The sequence below is a fragment of the Ambystoma mexicanum genome, chromosome 14 (genome assembly GCF_040938575.1).
Source record: "Ambystoma mexicanum isolate Mex_15411 chromosome 14, UKY_AmexF1_1, whole genome shotgun sequence".
NCBI classification, from domain to species: Eukaryota; Metazoa; Chordata; class Amphibia; order Caudata; family Ambystomatidae; genus Ambystoma; species Ambystoma mexicanum.
In genome coordinates this window covers 163,420,954-163,438,314 of record NC_090940.1, presented here as the reverse complement: position 1 = coordinate 163,438,314, position 17,361 = coordinate 163,420,954, and the positions used below count along the sequence as shown (strand labels likewise).

The following is a 17,361-nucleotide window of genomic DNA, read 5'->3' as shown; positions in this document are numbered from 1 at the left end:
TCATTCGGAAAGGCCCCTGGCCTACAAAGGAAGTGCAGGCGGCACTGGTTCATGAACGTTGCAAACCTGTTGGGATTCCCCGTAAATCATTCGGGCGGGGCCAAAGGAACTGCCCCAGGAAGGGTTATCTGAACGGGATTCGCTGATGGCGCTGGCATCAGGGGCACGCTTCCCGGCAATGGTGCATGCCCTGCTTGTGACTGGAGAAGTTGCCGGCTTAAATCATCAGTGCTTTCTTTGGCTACTATCAGCTCTCTCCTCTGGGTGTTGGTCTCCTGCCTGGCTGCATGTACTTCGGAACGTAGCTGCCCCAACATGTGGGCTAACTGGTCGGTTTCTGACGTTTCCATGACACCCAGGTGGATTTTGATGTGAGGCTTTTCATTCTGTAACGCTCACCTGGCATCCACGGGGACGTCACTTAGCCTGTTCTGACCTCTTACGACCTCAAACCCTTCCCTGGAGGCTATTCGACTGGAGACTGGGCCTGAAACACAGGATTGGTAGAGTTTAACTCCCTATTGTCTCTGTATGATTGAACCCCTTCTTCCGCGGGATCTAACCCTTCCCTTTGATCCACAGCTCACCTTGTTTTCTTGGATAGTGTGCTCTCCGTCCTGCCTTTAGCACAGGGGCGCGTTGATTGATGCAGGCTTGTTGCTGCCTAGTTACTTCACTGGCAAGAGTCCGACAGGTAAGTATAAGTCTTTTGAACAGTTCTCTAACTTCGTTCCTTTCCTTCCTTAGATGATGGCCGGCGTCCAGGGATGGCGGCGTGCTGCTGAGATGAGTAGCGCTGAAGGTGAGTGAGAGCGCGATGCGTGATGCCCCCCTTTTGTATTTGCATTGAACTGAGTTCTTTTTCTGTGTCTTTTAGGTGCCGCAACATTTTCAGCGTGGATGCCGGTTATGAAGAGCAAATGCGGTGGGTAAGCGCGGCATGCAGCGCCTCTAGATGTTTCCACGCTAACCTGGAGTGTCTTTTCCCTCTTGCTGATGGATGAGAAGTTCCGGAGACAGAGTTCCCCTAGAGTGGCTGGGATTCAGGTAAGCGTTTGAAGCTCATACAGTAGTTAAAAATAAGCGAAGATTTGCAGAATGCTTACTAATGCCTTTTTTCTGTTCTTTTCCCTTTTCCTTAGGAAGCGGCGTGCCGGGATGGGAATGACACCGCCGAAGATGCCCGCAGAACAGAAGGAGCGATGACTGATGGGCAGAAGCGCCGCAAGGTAAGCCTGTTCCTAACGGTGTTCTTATTCTTGCAGGAGCTGAGCGCAGAAGAAAGATGCAGGCCTACTGGAGACCGATCCGAACACGGTGAGTGTCACGCTGCAGGTGCAGAAAACGCAAAGCATGTTTCTCAGCCTGGGTGTGGCTTAAATAGTCTCTGGGCATCCCAGGTGCCTCTGGGCTGAACCACACCCAAAAAACTAGACTGCACATGCAGTTCTGGGAACCGAAATATGCGGGGGCATCCATCTTGTCCCCATCAATGCACTACAAGTCCAATCACCAATGTTATCCTATGGGAGTGAGTGAGTCTGGTGCCACAAGCGCCAAGTCTGTCTCCAAGTGGGTCTTTGGAGGGATGGAGAGGCCCTTGAGGGCCATGTAGGTGATCGTGGCCTGGCTCCAGCCTGACATCTTGGAGGGCTGGGGACATGAGGGGCAGGAATCATGACACCTCCAATGCAGTACCTTGTTAATAATTTGCAGCCCCGGATTATACCAAAGGGTGGCCTCTTTATACATAAATACGCTTTGTCCGCTATCAAATATCAAGGAAGTCAGAGCATCTTTAGTTGCCAAAACAGACCTTAAACCCTGAATTCCCCCTGGTAGCTTCCCAAAAGAATATAGACTATTTAGGTCATATGGTGAAAATGTATGCAATTCGATTTGTACCCACCATGGCATCCAATCCCGCTCCCTATAGGAATATTTAGACACCTTTTTTAACAAAAAACCATTAACATAGTTCCTTAAACTTGGGTACCCAAAGCCTCCATATTTCACACCCTTGACCATAATACACCTCGGAATTCTAGCCCGCTTCCTTTCACCCCATAAAAAATCTTGGAACACTCGATCAATACACCCAATCACCCACTTTGTGAAGTGTAGCGGCAATGACTGAATCACATACAGAACCTTATGAAATAACAGCTCTTAATCTCATTAACTTTAGCCCAAATGGTCAAATTTATACACCCCCATTTTCTAATATCTTTTTGTATGACCTCAATAATTCTATCTACATTATATAGCACCATCTTTTTTTATATTCCGAACAATGTGAACACCTAAATACTTCACACATGAATTTTCTCATTTACAGTTCCAATTTAATAATGGTTCGTTCCCTGGCAAATGTAACTGGAAACACCACAGTCTTCCTCCAGTTGACACAGTAAACCAATAACCTTCCCACTTCCTCAAAGATGTCTTTTAGAAGTCGACCTCCCTCCACCGGATTATTCAGAATAACCACTACATCATCAGCATAAGCAAATGTTCTCACCTTATCATCACCTATACATAAACCCCGAACTCCCCTATGCTGCCTAATATACGCTAATAAAGGCTCCAACACCAAATTGAACAACAAGGGAGACAAGGGACAACCTTGCAGAGTACCCGTATATAGATTAAACGATGGTGAGAATCCCTCATTTACCCACACTTTAGCCTTTATACAATGGTCCGAAGCCCAATTTCGATAATGTATAATTAAAAAAACTCCAGTTCACCCTATTGAAGGCCTTCTCAGCGTCTAAAAAAATCAACAAAATATCCTTAACCTCTGAATCTGGTAAGCATAAAATGTTCAACAAAGCTCTAATACTGTCATAACCATATTGTTGCTTCATAAACCCAGTCTGAGATCGCTCTATCAATCCATCCATATATTTTTCTAATCTCACTGTAAGAATTTTAGTAAGGATTTTTAAGTCCAGATTTAGTAGCGAGATTGTGCGGTAATTACAGCACCTAGACGCATCTTTCCCTGGTTTAGGAATTACTGTATTCATTGCTTCCTTCATCGAATCACACAACCTTCCCTCCTCTATAATGCGATTATAGATATCCCTCAGTACCGGTGCCAAAATCTCAACATACGCCTGATAAAAATCCACTGTTAAACCATCCATTCCTGGCGATTTCCCTTTTGTCAATCCCTCAATAGTCGAGATAACTTTCTCCACAGTCACGGGAGCTTCGATAAAGTGCCTACCCTCCTCAGATAATGAAGGGAGAACAATCTTCCCAAAGAAGTTATCAAAATCTTCTACTCTTGGATGTAGATCCTCAGTATACAGCTCCGCATAAAATGAACGAAAACAATTACCTATGTCATCCCTCCTGACTACCATATTACCAGATTCATCAATAATTTTATGAACATACAATCTATCTGAATAAGTCTTCAGTCTAATTGCCAATAGTTTACCCCCACAATCTCCTCCTTCCCAATATTTTTGTTTCACATAATACATTCCCCTCTCAATCTGAATATTTAACTCACATTTCAAGAGTTCTTTAACATTCACTATTTTAAGTCTTACACTCATCTTTGGGCAACACACACCTCTTTTGCAGATCCCCTAATTCCCTCTCAATGTCCTCTAACCTAGATTCCCCCAATCTCTGCATCCTAGCAGTCCAATTCATCAATTCCACCATACCATCTGCAGTTACACTATTTTCCTTGAATTAATCAAGTATACCTTTACCCAAAGCCTTAGATGCCTCCTCATTTTGTAACACAAAGGGTTTCAGTTTCCATCTATAAAACCCCCATCTCCCCGGTGCTAAAGCCATCTTAACCTGTACTATCGAATGATCCCAAATGTGTCTTTCCCCTATTATAGCCTCCAATACAGTCTGAATCAGGGAATCAGACATCAATATATAGTCAAGTCTAGAATATGACATATGTACCGGTGAGTAAAACAAAAAAACCCATCCTTCCAATGCAGATTCCTCCAAACATCAACTAGATCAAAAACGTCCAGAAACTCTCTAAACTCTTTACTCCCTTTTTGCCGCGTAAAGTTACATGACAAGGTCCTATCCATATGAGGATCTAAGACACAGTTAAAATCACCACCTAGAATGATTGTTACAACACACATATACCGCAACATTGCCATCAGTGAATCGAAGAATTTACCTCGGCCCGCACAAGGGCCATACACAGAACCAATTGTTACCAATCAACCCTCATGCTTCAAGTCAACCAAAAGGATGCGGCCCTCATTGTCCATATTTACCTTCTCAATGCTTATACCAAGGCCCTTCCTCATCAAGATCCCAACCCCTCTAGAATTTGAAGCGTAACAATTCAGCAACACTTTAGAATACTTTACATTAGTTAGAAGATCCCCAGAACCACCAACCAAGTGCGTTTCCTGTAAGAGGACCAAATCAATTTTTTCACGCCAAAGCTTAGATAGTACCTTCTTTCATTTTCGCGGGCAATTTAATCCTTTCACATTCCAGGTACAAACCGAAAGAAGGCCCATCTCAAGTACGATAAAACAACACACTCACAGGCACGCCCACTAAGTTTGTCACAACTGCACACTTTCAGTCTCATCACCCAGATGTGCAACAATCCATAACAGTTTACAGTACGAAAGACAAAACTATTCTCTTATCCTAATACATTGGGTTGCACAGCACAAGTAATTCCCGTCCCCACACAAACAACAAAAGACGACACAAAAAACATAAAACAGAAGACTAGTTGAACAGAATCCAAATCTGAAGTATTCAAAGTGAATACCTGTATATACATATAACAAACCATTCCTAACCATTCACCTAGAACCTAGAACCCTGTACCCGACATCTTTTACCCTGGAATCTTCCTCTTTCCTGAAAGAGCAATCATCATGACCCACTCCATTTCCCTTCCCAGAATTTGAGAAGTAGTCTCCAATATAACCATCGCACCCTACCCCAACAGATACGCAGACACCAATAATCTACATCCGCCCATCAATCATAAATAATAAATCTTCAGTTCCCAATAAAAGCATGTTACACATGCTCCCCTACCACCATCCCAATATCACAGTCCCATATCAACATGGTGTGTACCCTTCCAAACACTCCACACTCATCATGGCCATCCTCTTAACCCCACCAGCCCGCATCAATCAAACAAAACACAGTAAATCCACGTTATCCTAGCCACATACCCCTTATACTTTTGCCAACAAATGTAAAAACCAACCAAAATATGCAAGGTGGCCATGGTACATATCAGACCATTATGCGCCTCCCTCCCCGGTCAATATATAATCAGCGTAATACTACTGTCCAGAACCAAAGACCGCTGCAGAACTTCCAAATACCCCCCACCCAGAATGTAACACACCGGATCCCCCAAACCATGCACACCCACTTGCACCAGGGACTTGGGAGACCACTCGGCAACCACACATAATCCCCAATAATGCCTGCCTCCCAACACCTCAGCTCCTCCTTCTTTCTTGACAGTCTTACTGAATCTTTTTGGATTATTTGGGTCTGGTCAGAACATTGGGTTGGTCCTCCTGGACCGGTGGAGAAACCTAGCTCCACAATCCATGGTGCCGTGTGTCATCTTGAAGGGAGTTGGTTGTCTGCATTTTATGCAAATGTTGAACCCTGGAATTAGTGCTAGTCTCGTTCCCCCTTGGTTGTGGCTAGGCCTCAATCTGTGCTCTTTGCAAGCCTTCGGCCACTGGCCAAGCACTTTCCTTCACTGGCTTGTAATTAAGCCCCTGGAGTACTTTCCTCCCTGCTTTTCAACTCCTTTCTACTTCCCTTCCTTACTCCTTCCCTCCTCTCTCTCCCCTCTCTTTCTGATATGATAGTTTATTTATATAGTGCTTATACACAATTTGTTTCAAAGCGCTTTTTCCTCCCCTCCTTTTCTATGACCTCATCAGTTATCCTTTATTCCCCCCAGTCTTCCTCCGCTCCTAAGGTATCCTTTGCTTTTCCATTTTTCCTCAATGTTCCTCCTTTCTCCGCTCTCCCCTCTTCCTTTCTCCTCCTTTCTCTGGACTCCCCTTTCTGCATTTTGCCCCCTTTCTCCATTGTCCTCTCTCCATAACTAACTCTCCTACTACGCCACTGTATTGCACCAAAATGCTTCCGTGCACTAATAACTCTCACATTGTCTTGGCATTCCTGATATGATATGATATTTTATTTGTATCTCGCTCGTACACAAGTGTTTCCTGCAAGCTTTTATTTCCTTTGTGTACAGGTGTGAGTGTCCCCAAGGGTGACAAGTGTGTAAAGGTGCCCAGGGAATAGGCACAATGCTTTGGAACAACATGTTTATTAATTTATGGTTGGTTTGTAGGGCAGGTGCTCCAAGAGGGAAGGTGAAGGGTTACAATACCACAAAGGAGGGGATACAATTAATTGATCATTCATAGGTCTTGGTACTTTTAGATCAGCACAGCAGCACCACCACCCAAGGCTATTTCTGCCCTGTTGACATCTTCAAACAGACTCTGATGGTCTTTGATGGAATGGGCTTCTCTCGCCCCTCAAGATATGGTATCACTTTGGTCTTCCCACAACTGCAAGGCCCTGCAAATGTTAGCAAGAGAGGGGTCACAAACCTCACCATGGGCACGGTACTTGTGTACTTGACTCTCTGAGAAACCAACTATCCTTTTGACCAAGATATGCTTTGCATTTGTCCAACACCTGCACATGTGTATTCCCAGTCAGATTCGTGGTTCACCTTATCTTGCTTGGGTTACTTATTGCCAGTATTGAGGGTTATACTCAAAAGGATAGGATAGAGGTGAGCTGGGGTTCTGGGGGGAGGGGATCCACAGTATAACTCTTCTGGGCTATAAATCACTAAGCAGGTGGTGATGCCCGGCCCCCAAAGTCACCAGAGCCTCATCTTCTAGCTTTACAAATGGGACTTAAGTCACATATGCTCTTACACTTTACCATTTGGCTAGTGAAGAAAACGATTTTTTCTGGCAAAGCATTTAACGCATAGAGATGGGACTTTCCCTTTAAGACACTTGACAAATTGAGCTTAGGGGTGCATTTAAGGATTACGTTATGGTGCTAGAGGAAGCACCCAGAGCATTGGCATTGATGAAGGGGTTTGTGTCAAAGGGGTTCAGTGTATATTTGGGGTCCAGACAGGGGTGCCGGCTTACATCCTCGATACAGATCCTTACTATAGTACAGCTGGCAGCATAAATGCAAAAGAGAACCCACATTTCAGGCATTCCATATGATGGAATGGAGTATAAGCGCACCATATATGCTAGCTTTGTCTAAGTTTAGCTAACAAACCCCCTGCTCAATTCCAGTAAATGTAACAAATGTAATCTGAATGCAGCTGAATTGATGCCTAACCATCCAAAAAGAGCTGACAAACATGTCCTTGTGAGCCCTTCTCAGATCCATTTTTTGGAAGGAATCAGATACCTTGGACTTTGGATCCTGAATGAAATATACAGGTAAATATTATCTCTTGATTACCCCCTCAGTCATTTACAGAATTAAATATGATACTCTGAAACGTAATAGGCCGCCCCTTACCATTAGCAGGGACATACACAGCATTCATGTCAAAGCTTTTGTATCTTGTGTAAATGATCTCTCTAGTTATTACCAGTGGGGCCTTTTGTGAAATGAACAGGGTTTATGACGGACGAATATGGAACCACGAAAGAGACAGGCTGGGCAGAGGTGGCCTTGAAGCCTTGGAGAATGATGGGGGTGCAGATCGGGCACAAGGATGTATCCTGTTTTTTTTTTTTTACAGTGGCATATGATTTGATGTTGGCAACAAAATGGCACCTTTTGTTACTACTCTAGAACTGCCTTTCTAGGGCCCCGGTCAGATACATTCAAAACTATCTCTCCATGACTCTTCAGTTTTTAATCAGATGGGTCTCTGAGAACCCCTGATTGCTGGTGAGGGTGTAGCAACATAGAAACATTACTGGGGGCTCTGTCGTCTTGTCCCATAAACCAAGACATCTCAGGACATGTACAAAACTGGAATTTCGAGGCTTTTCTTTTTTTGTTTTAGGTGTAGTCTTTAGTCTCGATTCAAAATTGAGAAGCTTGTGTGAAGTTGGCAATTAGGTGGTTGTCGTGAAAGCTTTGTAGCTACATGAGTCAAGTACAGCAATAGTTTTTCGTTTCCATGTTCTTTTTATGATAATAGGGTGATGTTTTTGCTGTACGTTTTTAATGGTTCTGGTTGATGCAATTCTCCTTTTTATTCTTTTTCCACCTTTCATCAGTTGTCAAGTTTGCAATATGTATATCGATTGACATTTGGCACTGTTACTATACAACTTTAATACAATACATTTTCCCAGTTACAGCCCTGAGAACATCCCCAGCAATGGCCCCGGTCAAGAGTATGCATTACATATATATCTGGACTGGTGAAGAACAGAATAAACTGAATTTGAGGAGGCAAACAATTAAAACTGGAAATAGGTAGACTGACACTGCTTCAGATCTAACTTCAATTTTCACCTATGACATACAGACAAAATAAAGGACATTCTTTTCTTATTAACCATTTGGCTCAGTGAAAAATCTATTACCAATTGGTTTACCCAAGCGTAAAATCCTGTTCTGTCTAGGCCACAGTGCGCTGATGGCATAATGCCCAATGGTATTGCATGTAGCATTTGAATATTGTTGCAATGCAACCTTAAAAAAGATAAATCCACGGGAGATATGTTTTGTAGCATATGAAGTAAAGTTATGAATTGGATCTTACATGCAATCAAAGGATCTCAGCCCCCAGTGAGAGCATGGCACCCAGTTGGAGTACATGATTCGTGCTAATTTGTTAGACATGCGACATGTGGAACAGCAAGCAGCCTGATCTAGAATAATAGGATCTCAGTACCAAGATTACACACAAAACTCCAGTGTGGTCAAGCCTCATTCATGAAATGATGGCCCACAGATCGGCCTTAACTCTGCAATCATACCCCTCATAAATTCTCAATGCAGCAAGCCTCAAAGATGGGCAGGCAACACCATAAACAGAGCAGCATTACCTTTTTCGAAGCCTCCTCATCAATGACTTGGAAAGAGCCATCGTCGGACACAGAATATGTTGCTGGCGTATAAAGTCCTGAGAGTCAGAGCGCAAAACATGTTTTAGAGTGTAAAATCCTATTTAAAAACACCAGCCAATATCCTGAAAGTCAAGAATCTTATTAGATGTTACGTCTTTTTCATTCTGCACATACTCATTTTAAATATTCCAGCAATCACCCAGATGCACAAACCATCACTATTCCAACATATGCCTGCTACACAAGCATCCATGCAGACATACTATCCCACAGCAATGGCTGCACGGGTGCAAAATAACAAACAGAAAATAGCCAATTTGCTATTAGTCAATCCTGAGATATTGGAGGCCCGTATCGATAGCCTGTAATGGCCTCTTGAGAGGTTTTTGTCCAATGCTGCTTAAGGATAGGCCTCACTATAAACAGAGGGAGGGGAAAAAGTATTGGCAATTATGAAGAGCCAAAATAAGAAGATAGAGCCTGACATGTTGTGTTACATAGTCCACGATAGAGATTGATCAAAACAAGGTACAAAAAAGCAAAATGAAGCAAGCTCAGAATGGAAATGCGCTCTTACTCTTGCATAGGAGGTTTGGGGGCTAGCAATTTCTTCAGCTATTGAGACCTTCCAGCCTGTAGCTACTGCTACATCGTTTCATGGGCAGAGTTGTGAGGTGGTACTAAACATCTTTAAGACAGTATGAATTATTATTTTTATTTTCTCTGGTACAGCTCCCCAAATATATACCACCAGGATGTATTTAACCGTAGCTTAATGTTAGATAACCTATAAACTGTGCTAAGATCCTCCTCAGTCCTTTTGAATCAAAGTTTGGTGTGTGAAGCATGTTAATGTTTATAGTTGTAATTCAAAGAGCTGCGTAACACAAAGGCTTCCAAATGGTCGCTCTGATCGAAGAATGCATAGACACTATATTATAATGTGGGCATGCCCGGATTCTGTCTCAACCCTGAACTACCACATACAGACATATTTCCATCATAAAAGAGAAATGTGAGTCTGGTCTAAAAATCTGATCTTAGTTGAGATTAGTCAAGTTTCAATAGGCACCTAGTACACAAAAAGAAACATCTTAATGGGCTTTCATTGAACCCAGAACCTTCCTGCTTTATCACTTGATGTTTTCAATTATGGGTTTATTCCTGTGGCAAAGTTTACATCTTTAATGGTCAAGGCAGTAAAATACTATGGCTTTCTGTAATTGCAGGCAAATTCATTTATTTTCTTTTTTCTGTGAAAGATACTGGTAATTTATATTCTTTCACAGCAAAAGGCATGCTAACTTGTGTTGAATTTAATCATTTGCAGAAGAACGTATGACACGTGGCATCTGTTTGGAGTCACACAGTATATATTTCAGTTCTGGAAACAGACAAAAACTACTCTGCTCTCTAGGGATAAAGAATAAAACAGCAAACTATCCTACTAGAAGAATTGCTTATTGATCAATATCTGTTTTAGTTTTATGTATTTGTGGCCATTTTGTTTGTATATTGTTTTGTACTACATACATTCACTATAAGTGGAATTATTAGTTATTATATTTTTATTGTCCCCTGGAAGGCCTTTGTTTTATGAATGAATATAATAGGCTACTGGTTATGTACTATTTTATTTGTAAAATGATGACACTCAAAAAGATGAAATTGTATTTTATTTTGTAAAAGTATCACGGATTGTTTTCCGAATAAACGTGTACTAAATTATAAACAACAAATACATTTTACCAAATGCCCACATACTCTAGCAGAGTACCCAGGGAACCTTTATGCTCTCCATCGCCTGCCCTTGAAAGGAGGCTCATTAACAGACTGTGGCTGGAGCATAAACACTCTTGTTTTAAAGGCAGCTAAACCATGCCTTCCAAAAAGAACCACATGTAGTCAAGTCCAACAGTGCAAAAGCGTGCAAGTGGTGCACGTGGCCCTATGTACAATAGCATTGTAATTTGTTTGTGAAAGGAAAGTAGTCCACTGCATTTGCCAACTGGAAAAAAGAAGCAACAGACGACATTCGTTCTAGGCGCCAGGTCAACCAAGAATGAAGCTGGTAGGGGAAAAATACCACAGCCAGCAGATGGCTTCCAGTGGCCAAATATGAAATGGAGTGATGTGTCACTCATTGTCCAAGTGGGCTAACTCAAGCATGGTCATGACATGAATGCCCAAACAGCCATCTTTGTAAGCAGGCTCAACAATAGTCCCATGATCAAGGATACAAAGAAAGAGCAGAACCTCAGTCCTGCACTGGATGGTAGTTTATTAGAGGTCCAGCTGCAATTCCCAGTGTTAACTGTATGACACTGCTACTTATAGAGTCATCTAATGTGTATTTGGGACCAGAATCGAGTGTGTTTGGAAAGGAACCACACTACACAACACCTCGATTATGACCTAAACACCTGTATTAAGATACACCCCCAGTCAACCAGGCACCAAAAGTAGCTGAACAGACGACCACATGGTAATCAGACTTAACCTTAGAATCTAGGCAGGCATTTCCCTGTACAATTTGAAACATTGAACACACCCAACTTCTGGCTAAAACACAGTGGCCCTCATTACAACTCGGACGGTAGCCGTGCCGTTACAAACAGCATGGCTACCGCCGGAGTTGCATTTTTTCCGGCACCCGTGAATGGCCAAGAACCGCGGCATGCCGAGTTAGGCGGACCTGGTAATTGCCCATTTTCGGGTGCCGCAATCAAAGGCCTCCCCATTCCCATTCTGCCCCATAGGGCTGAATGGGGATGGGGACGTCGGATGCACCGGCACATTCAGAGTTGTGCCGGTGCATCCGACGTCCTCTGCTCGCGGGTGCCGTTACACCTGCCAGGAAAAACCTGGCGGGTGAAACGGTTCCCGTGAGCAGAGCCCGCAGTATGGCGGTCCGTGAAGTACGGTACCGGCATGCTTACCGGTACGGTACTTCCCAGACCGCCATGCTTGTAATGAGGGCCAGTCTCTTTTTACCACCATCTTGTTTCTTTTAAAACAAAATAGTAATTCATTCAGTTTCTTTCCAATGTTTCTAGTTTTTTTTGTAACATATTATCAGGGTGACTAAATCAACAGACCAGTCTGTCACAATGTCTCCGTTGAATGAAACTTTGGGTTACTCCAAGGCCTGGGTAATGTCTTCAGAACTTATAGAGGAAACTGTCTCTCGAGGGGAAAATAATGTGCTCAAACGAAATGTTGCTCAGCTGCCAGGGACCATGGTTTCTCCCAAATCCTTCGTCTGGGCTTCATGCAGTTGCTGGACTATGGTGTTGCAGGCTTTCAGCAATTACCAAACCCTTACTGTCATTAACACCTTCCTTCCAGCCAACAATGCCCTCCTTACTATGATCACTCTTCCCTACAACTACCTCTTCCCATCACTCAATGTTTCCTCCAATCCCTTTAATTCCTCCAACTTCCTCTCTATACTCTCTGTACTTGCAAAGCCCTTGCAAACTCTTCTGTCCAACTCGGACCTCTTTCATGTTATGTTATACAAATATATAAAGCCCGATAATACACCCAAGGGCATCTTGGTGCTAAAAAACAGCAGGACATAAGCAATCACAGAGAAAAGGATGGTCAGACCAATTTAAAGAGATACGTTTTCAGAGATTTACGGAAAAAAAAGATGATACTCAATTGAGAAAAGTGAAAAAGGAAGATAATTACAGCTTGGCCACAACTACAGAGAAGGCGCGTCCACCCATACGGGATAGATAGTCTAAATCGGGGGACTTGAACAAGGAGTGCCTCCATAGAGCAAAGTGCATGCCTGGGCACACAGGGACAGAATTTATATCGCAAATATTCGGCCCCCATCCCATAAAAGGCATGATGAACTAAGCACATAGATTTGAACTGCATGCGTAGTGACCGTGGCTGCTGAATTCTGGAGAATCTGCAGACGATGAACCAAATGAACAGGTTGTGCTACGAATAATGAATTAAAGCAGTCAGCTGTACTCATAACCCCAGAAGCCACCCCTGAATCATGTTACTGGGGGGAAGAAAATATAAGATTTTCTGTAGCACTAAGTTTAAAATAACCAGCTTGGCAAATAGGAGCAACATGTGCTTCATGGATAGTGAGGCATTGATTTTCACCCCAGGTCCCTAACTACTGGGACTGTGGAAGGAGGGAAAAAGCCAAGGGTAGGAGGCCAAAAAGCAGGAGTCCAAAGTGAAGATGAAGAGGGGGGGGGGGGCAACCACCAGTACCGCCGTCTTGTCCACGTTTAGCTTGAGCCAGTTGTCGCCATCCAACACCGCACGTCCTCCAAGCAACTAATAAGCTGAGACGCAGTATCCGGCCGAGCTAAATTAAGCCATACATTATGTGTGTGTCATCAGTTTAGGAGTAGCAACGGAGGCCAAACGGCTACACCAACCGACTAGGCCCTTTGGTGCCTATAGGGATATGATCCCTCGCACTGGCCTGGGCTCCCTGCAAGAGACTGCTCTTGTGCTGTGAGAGGGATGAAGTGCTGTGATTGGTTGTACCAAAGTGAGGCCCCTGGGTGTGTCTTTGGGCATGGGCCCTGATCTAAGCAGTTAAAAGTTCTGGCCGCCATCTTTAAAACATTTCTGTTTGGGGAAGCTGGCTCAAGGTTATTTTATTTGAATGCGTTTTCTGTGCTTCTTTGTGGGCTTGCACCAAGAGATATATCTGGGTAAAGCCGTAACTCACCCAAACATTCTGAGAGAGTTGCAGAGACATTTTGGATTTGCTTCTGCATTTGCCTTTGACTCGCAAAGCGGGTGCTGTGGGACAACTCTTGCTGCATCCGCATTTCTAGCAAGGTCCCCAGACTCACCACTCAAAACCTGGGTGCTTCCGCGATCCCCATAGGCTCCCCAAATGAACGCTGGTGGATTTCCACTGGTTCTACTGCTGAACACCGCCATTTCCCGGTGTATGCCTGTGTGGTTCAAGGACTTCTACCAGAGGCCCCCATAGGAGTTGGAATGTTCAATGGGGCAATGTCCTGGCCCTTAGCACACTGCCATTTCGTGTGGCTGGCCCCGCCCTTCTTGGGTGATATGGTGGGTGTAGCCAGGGGATCTATCTCATGCTAACCTCAGCCACCAGCTAGTGACTAGGTGTGTCAGGGGACTTCATCACAATATCTGTTTCCAGTAATCAGTAACAGGTAACACACATTTACCTTGCTCACTTTGAAGACTTTGCACATATACACGCTTACCTTGTTCACTTTGAAGGCTTCCCAGAATACAAAAATCATACACAGGACACAAATGTGCACACATCGTCCAGCGTCGTGCCAGTAAGACCACATTTGGATTTTCTCTGCAAAATCTTGCTAACATTGAGAAGTCCTCATGTCTCGACAGGCATACACCCGATCATTAATTCGCTGTCAACGTACCATAGGGGATGAAGGGGCGGTCACTTGGTGGGTGCAGTAGGAAGTGCTTCTCCCCAGAAATCACACAGTACAAGTTCTCATAGTGGTCTTTGTGCACTGCAGCAGAGAGGAGAGGAGAAGGTGAAGAGCGACCATAAAGCAGAAATATGATAGTAGTACGTCACTCCAAACCAGTTTAGATTTAAAAGCTCAGAGGATAGACAAGAAAAGTCAAATTGGTAAAAAAAAAAAAAACGATTAGCTTATATCCCTTACAGTTGTTGCTCCTATAACCCATATCTATTGAATTGGAATACAGCTAGGAGAGAGGTGACATGTAAAAAGGGACACAAGGCTTGTGGGTGTGGTTTGGTCATTCTAGTGCCTATGGCCATTCCCACCCACTTCCTACCCCTCCCCGTCCCAAAACACTTCCTCCTATCAAGCAGTAACATTAAACTTTGACGTGACAGTGTTATTTTTAAGTAGTCTGCTCAGAGTTAATGGCTGAATTGCAGTTCTAAATGATACTTGGTAAACAAAAATGTCTTAAACAAGTGTACCTTCAGTGCCTTGATTCATGGCTGTTCATTGCACTGAAGCCCTGGTAAAAACAAGCATTGCTAAAGCCCACAGGTCAGGCTGGTTTGTAGTTATTAGCCATGCCCTGTTAGCATATGCCGAGGTCATCACAATTTTCCAGCTGTTACCATCTTATGTCTAGGTAGTGCCATTATCCCAGTGCCTGACAAATGCCTATCCCATGTCTGCACAAACAACAAAACTGTATGCTTTGCCAAGGCTTGTTTCAAATGTCACTAGGCTCATTCAATCTATGATGGCTTTAGTCGCGAACTGTAATGAAACGCCCTTTCCCCACTGCACAGATTCAGGCTGCAAATCACAGACTGAAAGCGCAACAGCGCCATTACAGCACCACTAGTACTGGAGCAGGTAAATGACGTCATAAAACACCCATCGGGGCCCATCGATTAGGAGTTAAACGTCACGCTCCATCGTGGCACAACATTAAAATAGATTTCCAACCAAATGAAACTCTGAAACAGAAACTAAAAAACGTGGCTTTTCATCAGCTAGAACAAACTTGCCCAACGGGGAAAAATACAATTTACTACTGTGAACTAACATTATTGCTCAGGTGAGAGGTTACACTTGGGAAGCGGAAAAAAGGACTCAAGATAAAGCAGGACTCCTCCCCCAGGGAGGCTTGAGTACAAAATAAACCCAGTTTTCTCATTCAAGCCCTACCCCCATATCTTTTGCAATGTCTGCTGGCAGCAGGTAAGTAGGTCATTACTATTTTAGTGGACTTTGGGCAGACACAGGGGATAGTCAGAAATGTAGATTTTTCTTTTTCAAAATATTCCGTAATTGAAATATGGAAGTCCATGCACAACTTTGGCAGAATTATACAATGTTAGCAACACGCGCCTGGGGTTGCTGATGGCACTCTTGCTCAGCTGAGAATTGCCTGGCATTTCAGTGCTGGGTTGCCCTTGTGGGTGGTACCAGACTGACATGCAAGTGGTTATGGCTCATCTGTGAAGGGTCAGTGATCTACACATGGTTGTAGGCTCTCCTGAGTGGAAATCTTCCATAGAGCAGGTTATTTGAACCATGTTCGTTCTCAGTAGAGGATCTCCCACACTCCTGTAAATAATAATAACATAACATACCATAGATATTTTCAACATTTTGGCTTGTTCTTTAGGCTTTCTATGGTAAACACCCCTGTGTGCAGGCTTTTCTTTTAACTGGATACAAAACACAGGAAGCAGACCATTAAAACTACAACTTTCCCGACACTGGTGAATTGTTTTCAATGAGTACATTATGTGTTATGTTATTAAGCTTTTATACTGTGCAATCACACCCATAGTCATCTTATGGTGCAGGCACCTTGTCCAATGAACTGGCATATCGTGCCCCCGGCCAGGGTAACCAGAGAGTCTGTCGAGGAAATCAAGAAAAGGGCAAAGGCGAAACGCGGGAATAGGAAACTTACGGAGAGAACACACAGGTTGGGTAGAAACTAAGGGATGGAGGCAGAGGGGAAATGATTGTACAAGTCAAGACGCACGAGTCAATGGCTGGCAGCGGGTCAACACAGAATGCTAATCTAGGAAGAAGGAAAATAAGATCTCGCACCAAGAGTATTTTCATGTGGTAGCAGTTTCTAGTAACTTGGAGGAAAGTTCCAAAATGAGTGGAAGCATGGCAAGGATTTACTCGGGCATCCCTTCAAATGTGGAGGCCAGATGTGTCGGGTAGTGTCACCTGCAACCCAGGAATATAATCTGGGACTGCCAAGTCAACTCTCAGAAGTGACAGAGCCAAGGATTGTCTGTCTAAAAAAAGTGTAATTCAGTGACCCACGGTGGAAGAGAGGGAATAGGTAAGAGGAAGTGACATCCATCTACCCTACAAGCGCTATACGAGCATAGCCTCGTCACCATGGCAAAAGTCGCTTTCCTGGTTTCAAATGTATTGCTTTGAAGAGTAGGTCGGCATCTCAGGACTGCACACTCTTCCTGCACCCAAAGGAGTTTACAATGAAGTTTCTCTTTTTTCTATGGGAAACAGAAGTCTGGCATGTTTTCTTTGTTACTCATTCTGTTCGGCAGCGGTGCTCCAATGACAAAGTCTATGGGACCTGGAAAACTGAAGCATTTTGACATCACATCGTAATTTTGTCAGTTAGTCCAATAAAATATTCCAAAACTTTTTTGGTGATTTTAAAGCTAGACCAACATGACTTTAAACCTTTCTATCCATCTCCTGAGACAGGACTGCGCCCAGCCCAGTGCTACTGGCATCTATATAAATAATGGTTTCACAGTCTAAGTTGAAGCTGAACA

The 17,361-nt window shown here is 43.6% G+C and overlaps 1 protein-coding gene across 2 annotated transcripts in view; it reads right to left on the bottom strand.

Moving 5' to 3' along the window:
- Positions 1 to 17,361, bottom strand: part of JMJD7 (jumonji domain containing 7) — a 312,686-nt gene that overhangs the window by 85,193 nt on the left and 210,132 nt on the right. For both annotated transcript variants that reach the window (XM_069638806.1, XM_069638805.1), the window contains exons 5-6: positions 14,504 to 14,599; positions 9,069 to 9,145 (exon numbers count right to left, since the gene is read on the bottom strand). In XM_069638806.1, the coding sequence (XP_069494907.1) occupies positions 9,069 to 9,145; positions 14,504 to 14,599 (173 nt within the window). The remainder of the gene's footprint in view (positions 1 to 9,068; positions 9,146 to 14,503; positions 14,600 to 17,361) is intronic.